Source organism: Plasmodium knowlesi, assembly GCF_000006355.2.
Source record: "Plasmodium knowlesi strain H genome assembly, chromosome: 3".
Classification (NCBI taxonomy): Eukaryota; Apicomplexa; class Aconoidasida; order Haemosporida; family Plasmodiidae; genus Plasmodium; species Plasmodium knowlesi.
In genome coordinates, this window is record NC_011904.2 from 921,934 (window position 1) to 944,126 (window position 22,193).

General features: G+C 38.7%; 5 protein-coding genes across 5 annotated transcripts; 3 read left to right on the forward strand and 2 right to left on the reverse strand.

The window, feature by feature from the left end:
* Nucleotides 1-31: 31 nt before the first annotated feature.
* Nucleotides 32-3,649, reverse strand: PKNH_0320400 (exonuclease I, putative; the record flags this gene model as incomplete). Its single annotated transcript, XM_002261133.1, has 1 exon — nt 32-3,649. The coding sequence occupies one exon, from the start codon at nt 3,647-3,649 to the stop codon at nt 32-34; it is 3,618 nt and encodes a 1,205-aa protein (XP_002261169.1).
* Nucleotides 3,650-5,318: 1,669 nt separating this feature from the next.
* On the forward strand, nt 5,319-9,712 carry PKNH_0320500 (conserved Plasmodium protein, unknown function; the record flags this gene model as incomplete). The annotated part of the gene is made up of 2 exons (XM_002261134.1): nt 5,319-9,164; nt 9,446-9,712. 2 exons carry the CDS (start codon nt 5,319-5,321, stop codon nt 9,710-9,712), a joined length of 4,113 nt encoding a protein of 1,370 aa, XP_002261170.1.
* Nucleotides 9,713-10,227: 515 nt separating this feature from the next.
* On the forward strand, nt 10,228-11,247 carry PKNH_0320600 (mago nashi protein homologue, putative; the record flags this gene model as incomplete). Its single annotated transcript, XM_039113839.1, has 4 exons — nt 10,228-10,262; nt 10,502-10,620; nt 10,791-11,068; nt 11,233-11,247. The coding sequence occupies 4 exons, from the start codon at nt 10,228-10,230 to the stop codon at nt 11,245-11,247; spliced, it is 447 nt and encodes a 148-aa protein (XP_038969451.1).
* A 498-nt stretch (nt 11,248-11,745) lies between these two features.
* Nucleotides 11,746-14,563, reverse strand: PKNH_0320700 (conserved protein, unknown function; the record flags this gene model as incomplete). Its single annotated transcript, XM_002261136.1, has 2 exons — nt 11,746-14,107; nt 14,427-14,563. The coding sequence occupies 2 exons, from the start codon at nt 14,561-14,563 to the stop codon at nt 11,746-11,748; spliced, it is 2,499 nt and encodes an 832-aa protein (XP_002261172.1).
* Nucleotides 14,564-19,422: 4,859 nt separating this feature from the next.
* PKNH_0320800 (conserved Plasmodium protein, unknown function) lies at nt 19,423-20,426 on the forward strand (the record flags this gene model as incomplete). The annotated part of the gene is made up of 4 exons (XM_002261137.1): nt 19,423-19,473; nt 19,717-19,760; nt 19,966-19,998; nt 20,234-20,426. The coding sequence occupies 4 exons, from the start codon at nt 19,423-19,425 to the stop codon at nt 20,424-20,426; spliced, it is 321 nt and encodes a 106-aa protein (XP_002261173.1).
* Between the last annotated feature and the right edge of the window lie 1,767 nt (nt 20,427-22,193).

Sequence of the window (22,193 nt, forward strand, 5' to 3'; positions counted from 1 at the left end):
GTAACGCACATCGCGTCGAACCAGGACCTGTTTATAAATTGTTGTCCACGTAGGGGTTGGGGGGTGGGACGTTTTCCTTCTCCTTGAAGTAATCAAAGGTGTTGATTTTGTGGCTGCGCGGATGGTAGTTGTAGTTCAGGTTCTGGAGGATATACTCCAAATTAATTTCTTTTTGCTTTTGCTTTTTCTCAGCTGGGCGCTCGGTATGGGGAGCGTCTCCGAGGGGGGGCCAATCATGGCGATCACTGTGGTGATCGTTTCGATGATTACTATGGAAAACCTTGTCCCGATCGGCGGTATCCCCTTTGCTAAAGCGATCGTCCCAAGTGTGACCACCTTCGACGGTCCACATTTGGGATTCCTTTCTGTTTGAATCTTTTATCAATCCTCGGTTGTACAGATTTTTCAGGAACACATATTCGTCATGAGTGTCTTGGTCATGGATCTCTTGTTCCACGTAAGAAAGAGGCAGGTCTTCCTTTTCTATATTACTCCGTAAAGGGGATCTATTATTATACTGGGTAATTTTCCCATCCAATCGCCTCTCATATATTCCTAATTCGTTTGGAGATTTCATCTGCCACTGTTCTTTATTTGCGGGTTCCGAGTTGTTCATTGAAAGGGAGCACTTTCCATTGAGAGTGAGGGAATTATTTGTGGATGGCCTCAACGGAAATGCGTTATTATTACCCCCCTTGTTACCGTCCATATTGGGGATTTCTCGTTCCGACTTTTTAAAGAAGTTGGTTATGCGTAGTTGGTTCTTGTTATTTTCGTTCACGTCGGAGTGCTTACTTCTGATTGTGAAGGAAACATCTGAGGGGTATTCGGTCCTTTCCGATTTAAAGTTGGTTTCGTTTATTTCATCCTTCACTCTGTTATTCTCTTCGGCGGTCGGTTTGCTAAATAGTTTTCCATGAGCGACGCTTGCCATTTTGTCCTTCGGGTCCCAGATTTCCCTTTCCACGAAGCGCCCTCTTTCTTCATCAGCCGCCTCGGTTTTACACATTCCTTGAATCTCCTTCATGTGTGCACATTCCATCTTTTCTTGTGTGGAGTTACTTTTCAGTTCTGTCGATGGAATTCCCATTTGTTTTCCTGTATCCTCACCAAACGCTCTAAATAGCAGGAAGTTCCTCTTCATATTTTGGTACATAACTTTTGCGCTTTTTTTTCTGTTCTTTCCTCCAGTGGGGTTGGTAACTTCTCCTTCCTTTGCCGCTTCTTCTTTTCCCTCTTCCTTTTCTACTTCCTCATTTTCCCGCTTCTGCGGCTCCCACTCGGTTTCATCCTTCTGAATGCTTATGTCAATCCCGTGCGCGATGGCTCCTTTGAGGAGAGTCGCCCCTTGGCTGTTGTCACCTGACTGCGACGTCAACCTTACATTTTCGAGAACATCACCATGATGATTTTGCCCCGGTTCCTTACTGCAATCGCTTTCCTTCTCATCCAACAGGTTCCTGCAAGTTTTCCCATCTGGTTGCGCGGGTGCATCGGCGCATCTTTTCATTTTTTTTAAGTTAAGGGAGTCTATGTGGTTCCCCTTCCGCTTGTCCAATTTTGTTTTTTCCTTTCCTCCAGGTAGATTATTTCTGGGGGTGCACGAGAGGGGCTCGTTGGGTTCGATAGTATCGATTGAATTGTTTGGATCTCTAACCATTTCTGCCTCCTCATCATCGTTCGTGTACTCCCTTCCGTACGTGCAGCCGTTACTTCGGGGAGAATCACAAAATAGGCTCAATTTGGTGCATTCCATGGGAGGCCACAAATTGGCCCTCTGAGTGGTTCCTCTTTGGTACAAGGGTGAGAGGGTTTCCGTGTCTCCTTCCGGCGGTTCCTGTTTGATAGTTTGGTTTGGAGGGTTCTTCTCTCCGGAGTGGCATGCTACGAAGTTTTTATTATCGTTTTGCCAGCCATTTGTCCAACCATTTGTCCAACCATTTGACACATGGGAACCCTCTTCATACTTCCCCACATAGTCACTCACAAGAGAAGGCTTCTCCATCCGCTCCTCAGGTTGATTCTTCCCCTCGTCGCAATTGCTGAACACGTCGGGAGATATCTCCAAATATTCTAAACATTCAGATGTTAAATTTTTAAAAATGTTTTCGAAATTATTTTGTTTGTCTAAATCAGGCTGTTCCTTTATTTCAGTTTCTTTTGGTGGAATTGGGGATCTCTCGATGGGTGTTTCTGTAGAAGCATTTCCTTTGAGCATAACCTCGAGGTGGTGTTCCTTCGCCGTATCTACTTTTTCTTCACCTCCTATACTCCTTTCCGTGCACCCCTCCAAAGTTCCGCTACCGTCAGGAAGTAAGCTACTGCTCTCCGCGCCGACACAATCGGAGAGCTGCTCCAAGTATACGTTCAGGCAGTTTCCCTTCCTCTTGTTGTTGTCATATATAAGGGAAAACTCCCGTATTTTATTGATAAGAAGTTTATTTTCATTTTTCTCTAGTGCACTATTGAAGGACTGGTTGATGGAGATTTTCTCGCACAAAATAAAATCATACACTTGGTGATGGAAGAAGGCATTTTTGATTTCTTCATATTTATTCAACATCTTTTCTAGGGTGTTTAAAGTGGGAGGAATTTTACGCTTCCATTTTTGGTGCGAAATTAGGAATGAGAAAATTTGTTCGATCGTTTTGTACTTACTGGTTAAACTGAATGCAGTTTTTATTCCCATTCCCGTGATGTGAAAATCGCTTGTGTAGTCACAGCCACTTAGGATACACATAGCCAGAAACATGTCTATACTGAAATGCTTTAGCTCGTCTAATTCTTTCGGCCAGTGGAATTGGTCTAGATATTTCTTCATCATTTTGTCATAGCTTTTTTCTTTTTTCTCAGGGTTCTGGTTTGCCGCGCTAGGGGGGCACTCGGAACAGTGAGGCACGTTATTTTCTTCCAAAGACGGATCTCCCTGCTCTGCATCCTCCCGATCTTCCTTCATGGGGGTAATATAGAACTCGTTGAACGAATTCGAGAGAGGGTTCCTAATTTTGTTAATCAAGTTTATGTCAATCAGATCATCAATGGGCATTAAGCATATTTCATCACACTCACCAGTGTTCTTCAGTTTGTACAAGACGCGAGGACAGCCATAGACTAGCAAGTCACTGTCTTCACTTATGACGCAAGAAATGTATCCCATCCTGCAAAGGTAGGACAACTGAGCGTCTGCTTCAAAAGGAGAAATAATATAATCTATATTTTTTGTTTTACAAAAGTTCATGACAGTGCGTATAATTTCTTTGGAAACACTTAAAGCTTGTGTGCATTTTCTGCGGACAGTCACGTCTGATCTCGGATCCTTCACAGATTTTATAATTTCTTGTGCTTCCTTCTTTGCCTTTTCTCTCCTTTCATTCCTAATTACATTTTCTGCTCTTTTTTCTGGTAACTCCTCTCCGTCGAAAACGAAGATTACCTTTATGTTGTGTTCATAAATACACTCTAGCATTTTTTCGATGAAGCTTAAGTAGCTGTCGTTGTAGTTATCCATGATTACGTCATATGCACAACTGACCAGACCCCTGTGGATCCAGCACATGATATCCACGCCCACCACTTCATTTTTGTACTTGCTTATATGTGTGCTCCTGGCAATCGGTTTTAGGAAGGGCAGTAGGTTGTTGATTCCCATTTGTTGCTTGATAAGCCGGGGGCACGATGGGCTCGCAAGGAAGTATATTACAATTAATATATATGTGTGCAAATGTGTACGTACCAATGTTGACGCGGTGCACTTATCGAGGAGGTCAAGGCGTGTAAAAATGGAGTAGGGAAAACGAGTATGAGGCTCAGCAGAATTGCAAAATAACGAAATAACAGAATAGAGGAAGGGCAGCTAGCTTCGTACACACCCGGGTCCATTTTAAAATTCATTGAAATGCTCTTTAAAAAACATTTTGGAAAGATAAAAAAAAAAAAAAAAAAAAAAAAAAAAAAATGGTTCGAAAATGCGATTTAGCGGGATGTCGGATTATCCGGTTAGTGGCCACCGATAGTAAGCATGACGCATGTTGTATGTACGGAGGTGTATACACATCTGCGCGTGACAATATGCCACGTTTACATGCGTAAGGTCTTGGTATCTTTCTCCTTTTTTTTTCCTTAAGTTGAAGGTGTTCTAACTTTTGAAGTTGTTCAGTGGTATTTTTCGTGGATTTTGTTTTGTTCCACCTTTTCCCCATTTGGTTGTTTTACTAATAAAAGCGCATACGAAGTGTGGGAAAATTAGGTACCATTTCTTTTAATGTTAAGAGAAATGTAAAAAATCGCCTCCAATGAGAAAAATATATTTACATAATGCATTTTCACGGAGTGGTAATAAAACACCCTCTCTTCATGTGCAATACTTGTTTGATGCCTCTTCTTGTTGCCTTTTTTTTTGTTGCTTTTTTTTGCTGCTTTTTTTTGCTGCCTTTTTTTGCTGCCTTTTTTTGCTGCCTTTTTTTGTTGCCTTTTTATGTTGCCTTTTTTTGTTGCCTTTTTATGTTGCCTTTTTTTGTTGCCTTTTTTTGTTGCCTTTTTTTGTTGCCTTTTTATGTTGCCTTTTTTTGTTGCCTTTTTTTGTTGCCTTTTTTTTTTTTTTTTTTTTTTTAAATGTGTCAGCTAAAATTTCGGGGAACATTTTTTTTTTTTTGGCTGTACATGCGGGGCAATTTTTTTTTTTTTTTTTTTTTTTTTTTCTATTCCTTACAACATAAACAAAGAAGTGGTAACAAGGAATTCTTTTCTGTTTAAATAAATTGGAATTATTCTTTTCAATTTATTTTTTGCCCTTCTTCTATATACTATTTCCGACTTAAGAAGATTGAATGGTTTTAATTCTTAGCCCCACGTGAAGGTTATGAGTTACAATTTTCCGCGGGGGATTTGGCCCACTTAGTTGTCATTGTTCGTGCTGAAAAAGGGCCTGCAATTATTCTGTTGATAGATTTGCTAGGAAGAAATGTTATCCTAAAAGGTGGTTACGTAGAGAGCCGAATAGAGAAAGCAGCTTGTAGGGTCATTTTGATACCGCAAATTGTTGTCGTTAGAGAGAGTATTTTTTTTCTTTTTTTTTTTTGAAAAGGCAATCATTGTTAAGTTAACCAGTGGGAGATGTTCGTTCCATCCTATTTTGACAAACATTCTGATAGAGGACCTGCTGATGGGAAGACCACTACCTTAACCTTTTAGTGTGGGCGAGCAGCTTGAACCATATAGGAATTCGCCGTTGCATACAAGATATTTCCCCCCCGTAGCTCTATCCATATAGCATTAATCCTATCCCTAGCATATGCACTGTCAAAAGGTGCTGCAACAAAATGGGCGTCCTAAAACTGAAAAGTGACAAGAAGAAGAGGGAAAAGGCAAAGGAAACGAAAATAGATTATGCAAAATGTTTAAAAAGAACAAAAATTAAGGAGAAAATAATTAGGAAAGACACCGATAATGAATTCGACCTCTCAATCTTCGCCAAAACAGATCATGCATCGAATAAAATACGACAGTTGAATTATGCCAAGCTAGTTAAAGCTATAAGAAAGGACAAAAATTTAATTGCTAATCATGTGCAGAAAATTTTGGAGATTTACGGAAAGGGCATTATAGATGACGATGAAAATGTGCGTAATTATTCCTCCAAAATATTTTACCATTTGGTGAATAGCCACATCGATTTTGACGTCTTTCACAGCAAGATAAAAACTTGCTTGTTTCACTCGCTGAAAATAGGAAGAGTCTCTCTGAAGGTTCTAAACCTGGAGCTGTGTCACAACTTCTTTTTTACGAAGATTCACTACTCCCATAAGTTTTTCTATGAATTTCTGAGCAACATAATGGCCTGCTTCGTTTCTCTGCCCATAGAGAAGCAGGTTACAACGGTGAAGTACCTCTTCCTTTTGTTCAAGCATAAAGCGAGATTCAAGCGGGGGGGGAGGAACCTGTCCAGTAAGGTGAGGCAAAATGGAAGAGGTGGTTCTCTGGAAGAGACACCCATTGATATAGCAGAGGAGGGTGGTCCTGTCCAGGGGGAAGAAGTTCAGGATGACGAATCGAGTGGAGACCCGGACAATTGCTACGAATTCATAACGCGCACGAACAAGCGAAACAGCTGTAACGACCCCTTCCTCCTGAAGAAGGAGAAAAAAACGAGCATTCAGGTGGGAACGAAGATGGAGATTTTCACAAAGGTACTTCAATCTCTGTACAACTTTATGGATGAAGTGGTATACAATTCGATGAGCGTAGATTTGATTCACCTGTACACAAACATTTTAAAAGTAATAACCTTCATGATGAAGAAAAAGAAAATAATTTTGAAGGAAGAAATTATGACCCTAATTAACAATTTTCTACACAAAACAATTGGGGTAATAAACGAACATATAGTTAATTTAAGTAGCTGCAAAAAAGTGTTGAAAATAATTTTCTACTTCGTCCTCTTGGTATTATCTCTGTGCGGCAAAGAGATGAACCACATGGAAGACGCCAATAGGAAGGTTCCAATGAACTACATAGGGTTATTAAAATATTGCCTCTGTATTTACTTTTACGCTCTCTTACGATGTGAATTTTTTACTGTAGAAAATTTGGATGTGCAAAAAAGGGGGGGCGCTTCAAATGGGGATGTAAAAAGGGGAGGGGATTCGTTTCATATCGATGCAGGGACAAGTCACACGGAGGTAAGTAGCGATGTAGTCAAGAATTTCTGCGATAGGAAGAAGAAGAGGGGGCCACAGAAAAATGTAGAGAAGTACGGAAGAAAGTACTTTTACCTGTTAGTTTGCCTGTATGAAATGTTTATTCACCGAAAGGATAAGAAGATGTTGTGGCAAGATGGAGCATCCCGTGAGGGGAAAACAAGCGGGAAGAACACCAACCAGGAGAAAAGCAACAAGAGTAATATTGTCTATAGTCATGCAGATAGGATAATCAAATTATTAGAAAAAAATATACGCATGTATGACAGTGGCGAAGATGTTAGTGTTCTATGTGGATTCGTATTAAAATATTTGAGCACCTTTTCGCAAAGCAGTATAGACCAGATGGATCACTTTTGCTATTTTGTAATTATCCTTGCGCAACGGGCAAATGGAGGGGAGAATGAACCTGATAGTGAAGGGCCATTTGTAGGGGAAGGACTCTGCAGTACTGGAGAGGAAAACACACAACAGAATAGCAACCAGTGGAAGAGTGCGGATCACTTGGATGAGGAAGGCTGCCAAAAATGGAGGTCATCATTTCCATTCTTAACCACACCATTCATGTTCGTACTTTTAGCTGACTGTGAATGCTTCATAAATAATAACTTCTTCAATACATTTTTCGAAGCGTTTAACGAAGAAGAGAAGACTAAAACCATGGAAGCTATTTCGTTTGTGCAGAATGGAGGAACTGCGATCAACATTGTTACGAGACAGACTTTTAATTATTTTGTTGGAAAATTATTTTCCATTTTGTACAGGTATGATAATGCCCTTTTTGTGAATAATTGCCTTCTTTTCCTTTCCTTCCTAACTGTAAATAAGCGCAAAGTGAAGAAGGCGTACGTGGATTTTAACCATTGCATTGGCACGAAGCTGGAAATGGAACAACTGCTGCGCCTCGATGTAAGGACCTCCTTGGATGGCGTGATGAAGGATAAAGGAGAGATACTGATTGATCACTTCTTAGGAAAAAATAGACACATCATCCACTCCTTTGAGATAATTTGTAATCTGTATTTTGTGTACGAAAATAGGAATAGGAATTTGCTCTTGTTCATTTATTTTTTGATTTTAAAATTTGAGAGGGAGGGGAAGAGTAGCATGCACTTTGCCCTGGGGGAGGAAGAAGCCATGGTTCTTCTAGATCGGGTTTTTCGTACCCAGATATGTAATGACTATACATGCGTAGGAAACGCTCAGGATATTTCCTTCGATTTGGTTGATCTTTCCGCTGAGGGGGTTCTCCATTGCGATGCTGGGGTCAACCCAGATGGGGGGAAGACAGAAGAAGACACTGCTTTCCATTTGCACGAAGAGAAATGCACATTTAGGATAAACAAAGATTATCTATACAGGGAAAATTTTTTACTTTTCTTTCTCAAAATGAGCTTATCCGAATGGAATTTTATCGTTCGAAATGACATATACAAGGTTATGCATGTGAATTCTTCAGATCGAGATGGACACAAAACAAATGGGCAAATATCAGGTGGAGAAAAATATGACAACCTCATTTTGATTATAAAAAGAATGGCATTCATCATTTCGAATGTTACCATATGTATTGAGAATAAGGAAAAGAATCTAAATAACTTCCTTTTCATAATGGATTACTTATTTGGGGTAATGGACCGAGTGGGATTGACTGCTCTCCCACTGTCAGGGAGTTCAAAAGATTGTGATAGATTATTTGTACTGCTTAAAGTGGTTTTTCTGTTTTATTTCGCATCTTCTTATTTGTCCCCCTGTTTGTTGTCGAAGAGGAGGGGATATTTTCTTCCGGATGGAGGAGTAATCGATGTGAACAGAAATTGTAGAGAAAGGGAAGTTACTGACTTTTTCGTCGGTACGAAGGAGGGAGAAAGGGATTTACAGGATGCTGCAGTGGTTGGGAAGGAACATACCTACTACAACCACAAGGCAGATGTGACGGTTGACGTATCTACTTTTGTTTCATTCGTGAAGGATATCCTTTCCAAAGATGGCAACATGGAAGAAAAACCTCAATTGGATAAGTTTGCATATTTGATGCCGAACTACCAAATGGCCTGTAAATATTTTGATGTCCTATTTGAGCAGGGCGTTATGTACACATGCAGCGTGAATGATGACCTTGAAAAAATGGCATGTGAAAACTTGGAATATAATCTGAGCACCCACATAAAATTTCAAAATATGCTCATGAGAATTGAGAGCAGTATAACCATCGTTAGTTTTCGTAGCATCGTAGATCTACCTGTAAAGGGTATCATCAAATTGTTGGCAATTACGATTTTTAAAATGTCACTTAACAGGAACATTTTGTATGGTCGATTGGTAAATAATTCGGACTGCCTTTTGAATGAGTCTCTTTACGATTTAAATTTTTTCATTTTTTTTCATCATTTCGTGTCTTGTTTGATTGAAAGAGTTAGGAATTTTTCTGATGGTCCCTTCTCCCAGCGCAGTTACTACTCCATCTCGGTAAGCGGAAGCCAGAACTTCCTATGTGAATGAACGTGGCGATCGGCGCATATGCTAGAGCGCTATAATTTATGTTCCTTATCCTTGGAGCGAAGTCTCACTATTGTTTTCTCTACATGTGTGTATATTCCGTACGCCTCGCGCCCGCTCTTTCGTTTTTATCCTTTTGCTCATTGTGTATAAATTGTGTGATTGTCATGGTAGGCTTATGGATTGCCCATTTTACCTAGTAAAATCACTCTCATTCCTTTTTTTGCTACTTTTTTTTCCCTCTTGTGCAGTTCTTAATAGATATCCTTCTGTGTGCGTACTGCATCATGGAGGAGGTCGCGAAGACGATGGAGATGACACCCTATCGAGGAAGCCCATCAGATAGGGCAGATAATTCAGATGACCCGGAAATGATGGGAAAACCCCCACTTGCAGCAGGAAAAGGGAGCCTGGAAAAACTTAATGAGCGGCTGAGATGCATACTGAACGAAATTCCACAGAAGGAAAAGAGATACCATTTCCCGCGCATCAAGTTGCTAGTGGAGAAGTATCTCTAGAATGTGGGTGCAGTGTGCGAAGCGCATATTCACCCACCATTTTGTTTTAATGTTCATCTTGAAATGTGAGCCGGGCATTTTTTTTTTTTAAACAGAGCCACTCACCATTTGTTAGCTTTACTTGTTTGTCACTTTTGCCATTTCCCGAAGTACCTGCATGATTCAAGATGCAAAGGTGCACTTCGTTCCCTGCACGGCATTGTTTTTTTATCTGTGCCAATTTTTTGTAGGCAACATTGTAATTTTTTTTTTTTTTTTTTTTTTACGTCCGTAAAGTGACAACTTAAAAATTGCAAAAGATATGATAATTAAAAAGAGGGCTACATAAAAGGAAATGAAAAAAAAAAAAAAAAAGGCTTCCAACAGAGGCTTTTAAAAAGTGTCATTAAAAGAATTCAGCCATTACTCCTCTTCTGAGTGCCGCATTTTTTAAATCCACATATGAAGAGGCGTAATAGTGATATATACGCTTGCAACAAAATAACTTTCAGAGAAAAATCTTATCGCAGGGGGAAATGTCCAAGAGAGATAGGTTTTCCTTTAGATACTAGTAAGTAAAAAAGGGCGGCTTTCACAGCTCATGAGTGTCGCTTACTTCCGTTGTGGTCATCGTATTGTGCGTCAACGTTGACTGATACGTTCTGTTCGCGGCAGGGCGATTGAAATGGTGACGCGTAAACGTGTGTAGATGCCTGCATGGGTAGGTATACCTTCTGCGCTCTTATCACCATATGGGATCCTATGACCATGTCACTCTTCCCCCTATATTGAATTCCCCTCTTTTTGCAGTGTTGGGCATGAAGGGAAATTCGGCCATGAGTTCCTTGAGTTTGAATTCAACTCCAAAGGGAGACTAAGATATGCCAACAACTCGAATTATAAAAATGACAAAATTATTAGGAAGGAGGGTAAGGAAGAATGCACAGTTGTATGTTTAGCATCAAATGTGTGTTAAGTTCTATGTGGGCTTTTTCTTTTATCCTTATACGAATATTGAAGTCGCCAAGCGAGAAGAAGAGAAAAATCGTTCTGTATGAATTATCATTATGTCCCCCTGATTGACTCCTTTTTTTTTCAGCCTACGTGAGTAAGTCCGTGTTGAACGAACTAAAACGCATAATTGAAGAATCGGAGATTTGCAAGGAAAGCGATAAGTTATGGCCCGCCCCAGATAAAGTAGGAAAACAGGAGCTAGAAATTTTCTTAGATGGGAATGAATATTATTTTACGACGTCTAAAATTGGATCACTTTCTGATCTCAAACAGTGTGAAGACCCAGAGGGACTCAGAGTATTCTACTACCTCGTGCAGGATTTGAAATGTTTCTTGTTCTCTCTCATTTGCTTGCACTTTAGGGTAAGTGTGGAAGCACAGGGGGGCAATAATTATATAAAGTGCGTATATACGTTGGAGAAAATCCTTATGTGGTTTAGCCCTTTCCCCCAAATGGAATTTGCCGTGCCATTGTATAGCCCCGTCTTATGGTTAAAACGGACGTACATGTTTTTCCCTGTTTTCAGATTAAGCCTGTGTGAAGTGATTCCCAAGATTCTTTCCCTCTCCCCTGCGTACCAGCACAACGGCGTGCTTTGTTAAAACCTCTTTTTTTTTTTTTTTTTTTTTTTTTTACTGCTTTTTTATGTTAAAAAAAATGAAGTAGGAATGTCTGTGTATATGTTTCTGCATATACATGGCAAGGACGTTCCTGTGAGCAGAATGCCAAAGAAAGGTTTAAAAAAAAAAAAAAAAAAAACGTAAAACCAAACAAATGACCCCAATTTGACAATTTTAATAAAAAATGACACTGCATACAATTGCGGTGAAAGGGAATTTCCCTACGTGCATGACACGCCATCCGTGTGGAGGCATTTTTTTGAAAGGTAGACACAAATAAATTGAGCCCTCTCATTGGTGGTCCAAATGAGGAGATACCATATTTTGTCTCCTTCTTACAACGTACGGAGTGCCCCAACTGTGGGTACGGCAACCCTGGGAGTTGCGTCTTCCTTTTGTGCCACTTGAGCACTTTAGCTTTATTCGCCATCGGCATCATCACCGACTTGTTCATCGTTTTCTTTTTCGTCTTCTTCATCTTCCTCGTCGTCGTCGTCATCATCATCATTATCATCTTCGTCCTCCTCGTCGTCATCCTCATCTTCATCATCATCATCGTCCTCCTCGTCGTCATCCTCATCTTCATCATCATCATCGTCCTCATCGTCGTCATCCTCATCATCGTCATCGTCACTGTTGTCAACATTATCATCTTCTTCTTCCTCCTCTTCATCATCATCATCATCATCATCGTTGTCGTCGTCATCCTCCTCCTCTTCTTCCGCCTTTCCAACTGCTCCCGGGCGTCGTTTCCTCTTTTTACCTACATCGTCGTTGGACTCGTTCGAGGAGTCGTGCCAACTTTCGCACTCGCTGGACGGTTCTTCCTCCGATTCTTCCCCCGACGGATGGAGGACCCTTTGCCGCTTCGATGCCCTGCGTCCGAACCCCTTCTTCACCGCATCTTCAGACTCATCAATGGGAAGGGATCGAAACAGACAGCTGGTCAGTATATGACCGACATGTACTCGCTTAACAACCTTTCTCATCTGCAAGTTCAGTATGCTTAAAAATCTGTCATAGCTGACTGAACAGAGAAAAATACCTCCCGCGTGTAAACTTAGAGAAGATATGGCCCCATTATGGATTCTAAATTTATTGAGAAATAAAATTAAGAATTGATCAAAATTATCTTTGGCCCACATAACAGGAAGATCATTTCGCATATGGGTCTTGTTACTCTTTTGATATTCCTTGTAGAAATCGTACAAGCTTTGTTTATTTTTAAGTAAAAAGGAGGGATCTTCTTTCTTGTCCTCTTCACATGTCAATTTTTCCTGTGCGCATTTTTTTACATAAATATATTGTAGCAGTTTTTTCCCAGTGATGACTTCGAACTTGTAGACGTTTCCGTAGTTATCGGAGACGAAGATTATTTGGCTGTCCTTAGAGGCCAAGTTTTTTATGAAGTAATTGCTGCACTGAGATTCATTTGGCTTTTTCGGGGAGGATGGACTGACATGCTCTTCTTCCTCTTTGACATCATTCCCGTTTACTCCTGTTGTTTCATTCTCTCCTCGTTCCTGTCGCTGAAGTTTTTCATACAATTTTAAATTGTTGGCCTTCATTTCGTGCGCGCTAAATTTAACGTGCAGTTCTTCCTTTGCGCAATGTGGCTGTGGGGTTAATTTCCTGGCGCTCCGTTCCTTCTCAGTCTTATGTTCCTCTGTTTTTCTGTCTGCCACTTCGTTACCTGTTTCGCCCTGTTCGTTCGCCTTCTGCACTCCTCCCTCCTGGGATGGATCCTCCCACGTTGCCACCTTTTCCTCCCGCCCCACGTGGGAGTTGCTGCTTATACACGTAAATACAAGGTCGCTCTCCGAGTAGTTGTGGTCAAAGCAGGAAAATTTATTTCGACTGATATTCCTCCTCTTATAATGATCATAGACGTAGACCGGTTTCGCTTGACAACGCATATCATAAAGAACAATCTTATGGTCATACGTTGCGGCTGATAGTATATTCACATTGATATCGTTTAAGAAACTTACAGATTTTATTAAACTTTCGCAATTTAAATTTAACAAAGTCGTTCCTATGCTTTTTGATTTCCAAATGTAGGTTCCGGTGAATAAGTCAAATACTTTTAAAGAATTTCTGTAGCCCCCGATGGCTAGTCTGTTTGTTAATACCTCATTGACACAGGCAGCATCAATTGGGTTACTTAAGATGTAGGACTGGCAGATGGCTTCTTCGGAAAGCATATTATCGAAGTGATAATCTGTGCATATGTCTTCTACTCTCAAATTTGCATACTCATTTTTTTTTATGATTACATTGCTATGGCTATTTTTTTCTTCAACTTGCTTGAATTCGATACATTGCAATACTTGGTCTTTGTAGTTTTTAAAATATAACTGCATTTTTTTTGTAGCATCATTTTCGTGTTTCTTTTCATCTTCCATACTTAGATGGTACTTACTACGTTCGTTGTCGCAGTCCCAATTTAACACGTGTACATGTCCTCCATTACTGACCGTGAGGAGAAGTCTATCATTTCGAAGATAACTTTCATACACTCCATTTTTTACATTTTGACTTGTATAGGGGGGCATGAATTCGGCATAATTAGTATACCTTTCTTTTTCCTTATCGAGCAAATCTTGGTATATCATACTATGGTGGTGATTAAGCATCCTTGTGTAAATACAATTGTTGCAAGTAAGAAATGATAGCAAGCATGTGTCGCTGATGCTTGGGTTTGCTCCATCATAGGGGGCGGCAAAACTTTCGACTAATCCATTCTTTCTGCATAGGGTTATTTGTGACTCTTCATATCCTCTTTTAAGGGGGGGGGAGGGGAGTAGGGAAAAAAGTGAGTAACTGGTGGCACGTGCGTGACGAATGAACATTCTTTTGGACACACATATATACATATATATATATGTATATACAGATTTGTGGCGTTTCCACTTGCACGTTCGAGAGGCGGAAGGAGTGGCTTTCACGCAAATATAAGAGCGAAGCAACATGGTAAGGCATACGGTGGGAAGAGCGAGCCGCCTTATCCTCGCATGAACATCTACATATCATACTAATGCGCCTATACAAGTAGGGCACCTGCGCGCCCAAAGCGATGGATATATAAAATACATTTTACCCGTATCCGCCAGACCACGTCACGTGGTTGATTGTTCTCCTCAAATCGGGCTGGAGCGTCTGCTCAGAAATGGAGCTCTTGGGTCTGCATTGTACATACTTCAGTAGGCCTATTTTATCGGACGTAATTACTTGCATCGTCTCTCGTTAAATGGTTTATCCGTTCGCATACGTTTTTTTTACTACATTAGCGGCCATGCGGTTAAGCTTAAAAAAAATAGTTTACGCATTTCTTTGGGAGCAAAAAAATAAAGTGGCGCAGCAGCACAATTTACGCCAAGTGAAATGCCGATGGCTTTAAACAATATGTCGACGTAATCTATATTTTGTAGTGCCCCTATTTGGCATTTTAAGGAATGAAGTTAAAAAAAATTTCGAAAAAAATGCGTCCTTAGGAGTTTATTTCCTACATTGATATGAAGTATATACTGGGAAAAAATGACGCACGGAAAGAAAAGTATATCGGCAATATGCATATATATATATATATAATATATATATATAATATATAACAACAGCCCGAGAAAGGCTACTCGTAGGTTAGCAAAATATAGGTAGTAAGGGAAAATGGAACACCTGATGGTGGGATGAAAAAAAAAAAAAAAAAAAAAAAAAAAAAATAGATTATACGACCCGCATGCATTTTCGAAGAAGTGAAGGAACCGTTTTTTAAATAAGTTGAAGCCCAGAGGAACTTTGCTGTATAAAATTGCTTCCGACGTGGCATGCTTTCTTACTGAAGTCGTTCTCAATTTTTTTTTTTGGGGGGGCGGAAAGCAGTTTTAAAATATTTTACCATTTTAAGACGCTGGGGGGATATATATTTTTCCCCCCTCTCCTTTATTCCGCAATTATGTTAAGAAAAAAGGAAAATTCTGTGTATCCGATTTGTATTATCAGATGATTTCATTTTATTCGATGGGTCCCATGTCCACTCGTATGAAGATTTTTCGTTTAACAGTTGTGAATTATGAGCATAAAGCAGTTTGATGATGCCCCCGGGAAAAAGGGGGAACCATGCTAAGTATTCGTTGTTCTCTACATATGTAAATGTTTTAAGGGGCATACATGATGGAAATCTTTTAATCACTTTCTACGCATTCATCATGAAGGGAAAAAAGTGTCACATAGAGTCTCTCCTTTGAGTAGCGCACTATTTGTTTTTGTAAGCATTTTTTTTTTTTTCCAGAAATGTGTCCCTTTTGTGTACTTTGTGTCTTCGCTCTGTCCATGCAGGAACACACCGTGGAGCCATTTGGTTTTACTTTGGTAAACGTTGATTGGTTAAATGGAAAAAATGCGGGTCTCCTTTTGTTTACTTTTTTGATGATCGAAAAAGCGTTCCCTCTTGTTTTTTCCCCTCTCTCTTATGATCTTGCATTATACAGAACGCGGATTGTCGCACTTTTTTGGGCCCTTCTCCTTGACTTGGCTATTTTTCCTTGGATATGGTGACACACTTTTGCATGCAATTTTGGCTAGCTGTTTGAATTTTTTTTTTTTTTTTTTTTTTTTAAATCACTTAAAATGTATGTATTAAAGAAAACACAAATTCTGTACTACTTGTAAAACATATTCTTCAACAATTCCCTTGCTATAAAATTTTACAAATATTTACTTTGCAAAAACGTAAAAGAGAAAATTAAACACAATCCCTTTGGTAGACAAATTCGTACAACATAAGTGTCTCATTTTTGTAACGCCTTTTTAGCAAAAGTGACTTGTATTGGAAGGGAAGCCTTGCCATTAAGCTGTTTATATAGTAAGGAGAAGTGAAAAAATTCCTTTTTCTTTCTTTTTTTTTTTTTTTTTTTTGTTAAAAAACTTTTATTTTGCAGAATGGCGAATCCGATCGTTGGCTGCATGACAACTTTGGCTAATTTTATAGCAGACATTTGCAATGCTTTGATAAGTTGCGTGGACGGCTCATGCAAGGCTTTAACGTGCCAGTAAAGGATGGGAACGATTTTTTTTTTTTTTTTTTTGTGTACAAAATGGATGTGTTATTACTATGAAGGGAACATCAGGCGCAGTTTTGCTTTTAAATGAAGAGTATTTTAAGGAAGAAAATGGGAAGAAAAGGAAGGCCAAGGGGATCTTTGGAAGGTAGGGAACTTATAGGAATGAATTTTTACAAGAGTTACGGATAACCTTTTTATCTCTGATGATTCTTTTCGTTCGAAGTGATTATTTTATTTTTATTCTATTTTTTTACGGTCGGTATAAAGTTGCGTCTGCACGGAACTTGTAGAGACCGTTTCTTTTCGTTTTCTCTTTCTTTTTTTTTTCCACATGTGTATAAAACTCGAACAATGTTAGACTCTTGATGTTTGAAAAACTGCGTTAGAAAGGTTGTTCTGTCCTTTTTTTTTTTTCTTTTTACCCCTAAAAAGAAAAAATTCAAATCGTTGGCATACAGAACAGTGTCATATGAATTGTATAAATGCGGCTAATTTGATTCTTCCTGTTCTGTTTTCAACTTTCTGTGCATCGGGTGCTCAAGAAGAATTGCCAACAGGAGGGAGTGTGTGTCCCTCTAAGCTGTGCACTAGGATAAGTGGAAATAATTTTTTTTTTTTCTAGGTTGGGCTGCGACTCTGTTTTATAGAAATGGAAGTTCCTTTATTACGGTAACATATGTATGGTGTGCCACACAAAATATATAGTAGAATTAGGAGAAACTTTTAAACTGAGTGACATGTTCAACTTTATTGCGAAGGGATGATTTGAGAAGGGCTCATTACGCGAATTGGAGAGGCCCCCAAATGTTCATCCAAATCGGATAAAATAAACGGAGGTATGACTATGCGAATGTGTTGGTGAAGAAGTGCTACCAATTCATCCGTCCGATTAATGCACCTCGATATGCACAATCTTTTCAGCTCTGCTCCCAATTTTTAGGAAAAAAAAAAAAAATGAAGTTCGGGTGAGCTTACAAAGCAAGCATAGAGATGATCCTTCGAATCATGTACACACGTGAACATAAACATTTGCGCAGGAGAGTGTGCGGAATAGTCCTCCCCCCCCCGAGGGTAGTAAAGCTTTTGGGGATAATTCCATATTGGAGGATATAGAATGAATTATTTTTTATTTCACAAGTGCCACCAATTGGGTAATTCAAGCATGTTAACTTTCTACACCCCGTGTAGATAAAATCTAAGTGGAAGTAAAAATATTGTCCACGATGCATGCGAGTAAAAGGGGAACCTCATGAGCCGTTCATCCATGGTTTACGTTGATTCATATGTAGACCTACATAAGTGCGTGATAACGCTGCTAATGGTTTCGTTGTTTATTTATTTATTCATTTATTATTTTTTTTATTTTATTTTATTTTTTTTTTTTTTTCCATCGCTTTAGAAGGTAGGTGGTGTGGGGAAAACTTTTATAAAAAATTGCATTTGCAGTGTGGGGTTTAAAATTGGAAAAAATACGCATACACATGACGCGGCGCGTTTGAAACGGCTAGGCAAGATTTAGGATTTGAGAATAGTGCTATAACTTTCTTGCGACCATTGCGCTTTACACTTTTCCAAGTAAAACATAAATTAATTTATCATGACGTTTTCTATCTTCTTCCCATTTGAATTGACAAAGGGGAAACATACGTTAAGATATGTTCTGCATGACCCTCGCCCCCTTTTCAGAGTCAGGAAGGTACAGTTAAAAGAAGAACATAAATTAACAGAGGAAGGGGTAGAATCAATGCTTGCTATTGGACACGAAGTAGGAAGATTCACTACAAGTCGGGGGCTCAAAATAATTAGATAAATTTCCCAAAGAAGTATCACTTTTTTTTTTTTTTTTTTCTCAATAGAACGCGCATTTTGTCACATGTGTGAAAATTACATCATTCTAGTAAAATGGGAAGTGACAAATTCGCGGATGTTACAGAACTTAGAGCAAAGGTGACAGAATTGGGGGGTTATAAGAAATCTAACTCTGTTCCTATATCCAGAAAATGCAGGCGCAAGTGCATTAGTTTTTCTTTTTTACGGTAATTGGAGAAGAAAAAAAAAAAAAGAAAGAAGATTGTATATACTGTTACACCTCCCCCCTTCCTATAATTTAGGAACGGGTGAGTAATTTTCCGTTTTTCCACGTGCTTTGCATTTCTGCATTTCACCGAATCAGCGACAAAAAAAAAAAAAAAAAAAAAGAGAAGGAATGTTATTAATGTGCAAGTATATATTACTACAATTTATATAGAGAAGGAGATCAAATAGTTCGTAAGGTGGAAAAAAAATATGTGAACAGAAAATTATAACTTGGATGTAATTCTTTTCTATAAAATTTTTTAGAAAATCGCTCATTTGAGTTCTTTCTGAAAATGGGGAAGATGGTTGCGCTAAGAAAGTTGTGTGCACATATTATATATGTATATATATGTGTACACCTTTTTTTCTCGAAAGCGAATGGGTGTAGGCGGAATCAAGGGGGGGGGGCCCGAATCGAAAAAATAAAATTCAAAGTCTGTAATGGAAAATTAACTCTGCTACGTTTAACCTTTTAAACGTCCTAGATTTGCAACGATTTTCAACTGAGGAAAGAGGAATAAATTAAAGAAAAAAAGAGAAAGAGGTAAAAAAAAAAAAAAGGTAAAAAGAAAAAGGCAAAAAAAAAAAAAAAAAAAAAAAAAAAGAAAATGATAGTAAAATAACAAATGGATAGTTACCTTTTATTTACAAGTGTGTACTTGGGTTTCATCAATTTGCCAATTTTTTTTAATAGTTTCAGAACAATACACCCTTCGAAATCAGCATTTGAAAGAATTAGCCGTAGTGCTGTACAGGTGTGTGTACGAATAGGAGCTTGCATAAGGATAGCACACATAATTTAAGTACAGTCGCTAAATGAAAAATAGGAAGGAATTATCCCTCCTTCGAGTGAAAAATAGAAGTTGCTCATTCTGATCTTCCTGAAACGTGCGTTTCTGCCGTACAGTATAGTATATAAGAGAATCATTTCCCATAGCAGTACTTCCAACGTCCACTAGAATGCTTTCAATGAAGTTTTTTATTTTCTCTCTGATGTGGATAGTTCTATACGTAAGTTTACATGTGTGTCGTCTTAAATGGGGAGAAAGAGTTCCCTGTTTTTCTTTTGGCGGGGCAATTGCAGTACGTGACAGGCTATGGTAGGGTGACAATTCATATGTGCAAATTCCGATGTTTGTCCAAGGAAAAGTTTACGTGCGCGTGGATATATTTATTAGCTGGCACGACTTAATGGGAGTGTGCCTTTTTCATGAAGCGTTGTCCAATGTTAACTATTTATGTTTCATTTTACAGTGTGAACGGGCAAAGGACGGTTCCCTTTTGACGAACTACAACAAGTAGGTGCATGATGGATGCTGTCTCTACGAGGCAGGTGCTCAAATGTGCTGCGTGCACGAGATGGAACCGAAGAAAACAATTTGTCCATTAAGCAGAACCTATGTAATAAATTTGCACACTCTGATTTTGGCACATTTTCACATTTATTTCCTGCTTTTTTTTTTTTTTTTTTTTTTTGCGTCTTTTTCCTCTCCTTTTTGTTAGATCACCCCAGGAATTGAACCGTCGTATTTTGAGGTAGGGAATTGAGAAGAGGGCGCTTAAAATGGGTATTCGGCAGTTCTATTCTTATATTAGCAATGTCCCATGAGGGATGCTGGGGGTGTGGGCCTTTTGCAGTTCCCTTGAAGTGTTCTTCTATTTATTTATTTATTTATTTATTTATTGTTTGTTTGTTTGTTTGTTTTTTTCCTGCTCATTTTTGGTCCATCCCCAATGCATACACTTCGTCATTGCCTGCTCACCTTTACAGATTAGAAACTCCGGAACCATGGGGAGATTCCCAAACGTACGAAATTACGACCACAGATAAGTTTGGCAATTTGATTACGACCGTCTTTAACAAGAATGCAGAGGCATTGTATTTTTACATAAATAGAAGGGCATCAAAGGGGGGTGGATCAAGTAGGGGACGAAACTCCAAGTTGAGAAAAAGAAAGAGATAGAATTAAGTTATATCTCATTTGGATGTGAGAACATGTATTTATATTTTTTTCTTTTTTTTTTGGATTTTTTTTTAAGTTGTATTTAGAAGAATTTTCCCATGTCTTTCTTCTTTTATTTTTCTGTGTTGTGAAGCTGTACATCTGCATCTGAATGACCTTGTGAGTGCAATTGTATTCTAGGGGAAAAGAATTGTAGAAGTTTTTTTAGGTGTTGTGTGCACATGGGAAAAAATGAAACAAGCATGAAAGCTTGTTTACATGTGTGTTTATCTACATACATACTCCTGAGTGAGACACGTTTGGGAGTGAAGCCCCTTTTTCGTGCAGACTGAGGGGGACATTTTGAAATTTTTCTTAATTTGATTTCTCTCTTTTTGTGCAAAGTTGTTCCATAAGGTAATCCTTTCTTTTTTCTTTTTTTTTTTTTTTTTTTTTTTTTTTTTTTTTTTTACTTCGAATTAACTGAAAAGGAGAACATAAAGACGACCACATTGCGTTGAGAGATAGTCGCTGGGACGCTCCGACGAGCTTTAATAAACATTTTCGCAGTACGGGGTGCTGAAGTTTGATGTGATGCGGTACGTGAGTGTATTCTACGATCATCATGATCGTGCTTTTATTACTGTGTTTTTTTTTTTTTTTTTCTATGCAAAGGAAATTTGCACATTCATAATGGGGACATATGGGGATGACATGTTCGACAAGAAATAGAAGGGGGCGACCTTTGAACACAGGGAAATGGTGTTATTGTAATGTGCTGTGGTTGTGAAGGTAGCAGGGCGTGACAGAACGGGGTATTGCTCTTCATTTGTATGGTAGGTGAATATGCATTGCAGTGTGGGACAGGGGGGGGGGATTTTTTTTTTTTTTTTTTTTTTTTTTTTTTTTTTTATGTAGTTATGTGAGCGCGTAGAGCGTATATCATTGCAGGAGGAGGAACAACATTTGGACGGTACATGTTCGTCCATCAGTTTGTTCGAGAAGCGGGCGGTGGTGGCTCATCCCAGAAGACAGCAAAAAATTTTTATGACCTTGGTTGTCTTTTTTTTTTTATTTTTATGAAATAAAACATTTAAGCGTTTTTTCATGACACAAGGAATATTCCTTTGAATAAATTAAATTGGAAAAAATTATTTTGGGGGTAATGAAGGCTGTACAGATTGTGAAAAAAAAGGGGAAAATTCCGTTAATATGGAGTTATACAAATTAAGCGCAAAGGGAGGTATGATAATCAAATTTTCTTAAGGAATGGCTTAAAAATAGAAAGAATAGGAAAAATGAAAAAAGGAGAAATTAAAGAATGATAGTATTTTCTCATAATACTGCTAATTTGCCGCAATTTTTCTATTATTGCATTAAACGACTTTTCAACAGAATTGATGAATATGTTCGCATTGGCACTACGGGAGGTGTCACATATTATGGAATAAAAGTTTTATAAAGGCTCAGGGAAGGCGGATGGGTCATTATTTTGGAAGGCATTCTTAAATAGTTCTAATAGTATTTTATCATGATAATGATCATGCGCGGCCAGCGGAGAAAGGTGCGCGCGAATTTCTAATTTGATTAGGGAAGCATGCGAGTATAGCAAATTCCTTTAGTGGATTGCGGGAATAGGTGGCCCAATTGAGCACCGTTTTGTGGATTCATATTAGAAGCACCCGTGTATTAAGGAAGAATTTTATGGTGATGCTCAGCTCTAAATATAAACATGAATATATCATAATAAAGATGATTTAAATATAGCTAGAGTTCGTAAAGGAAAAA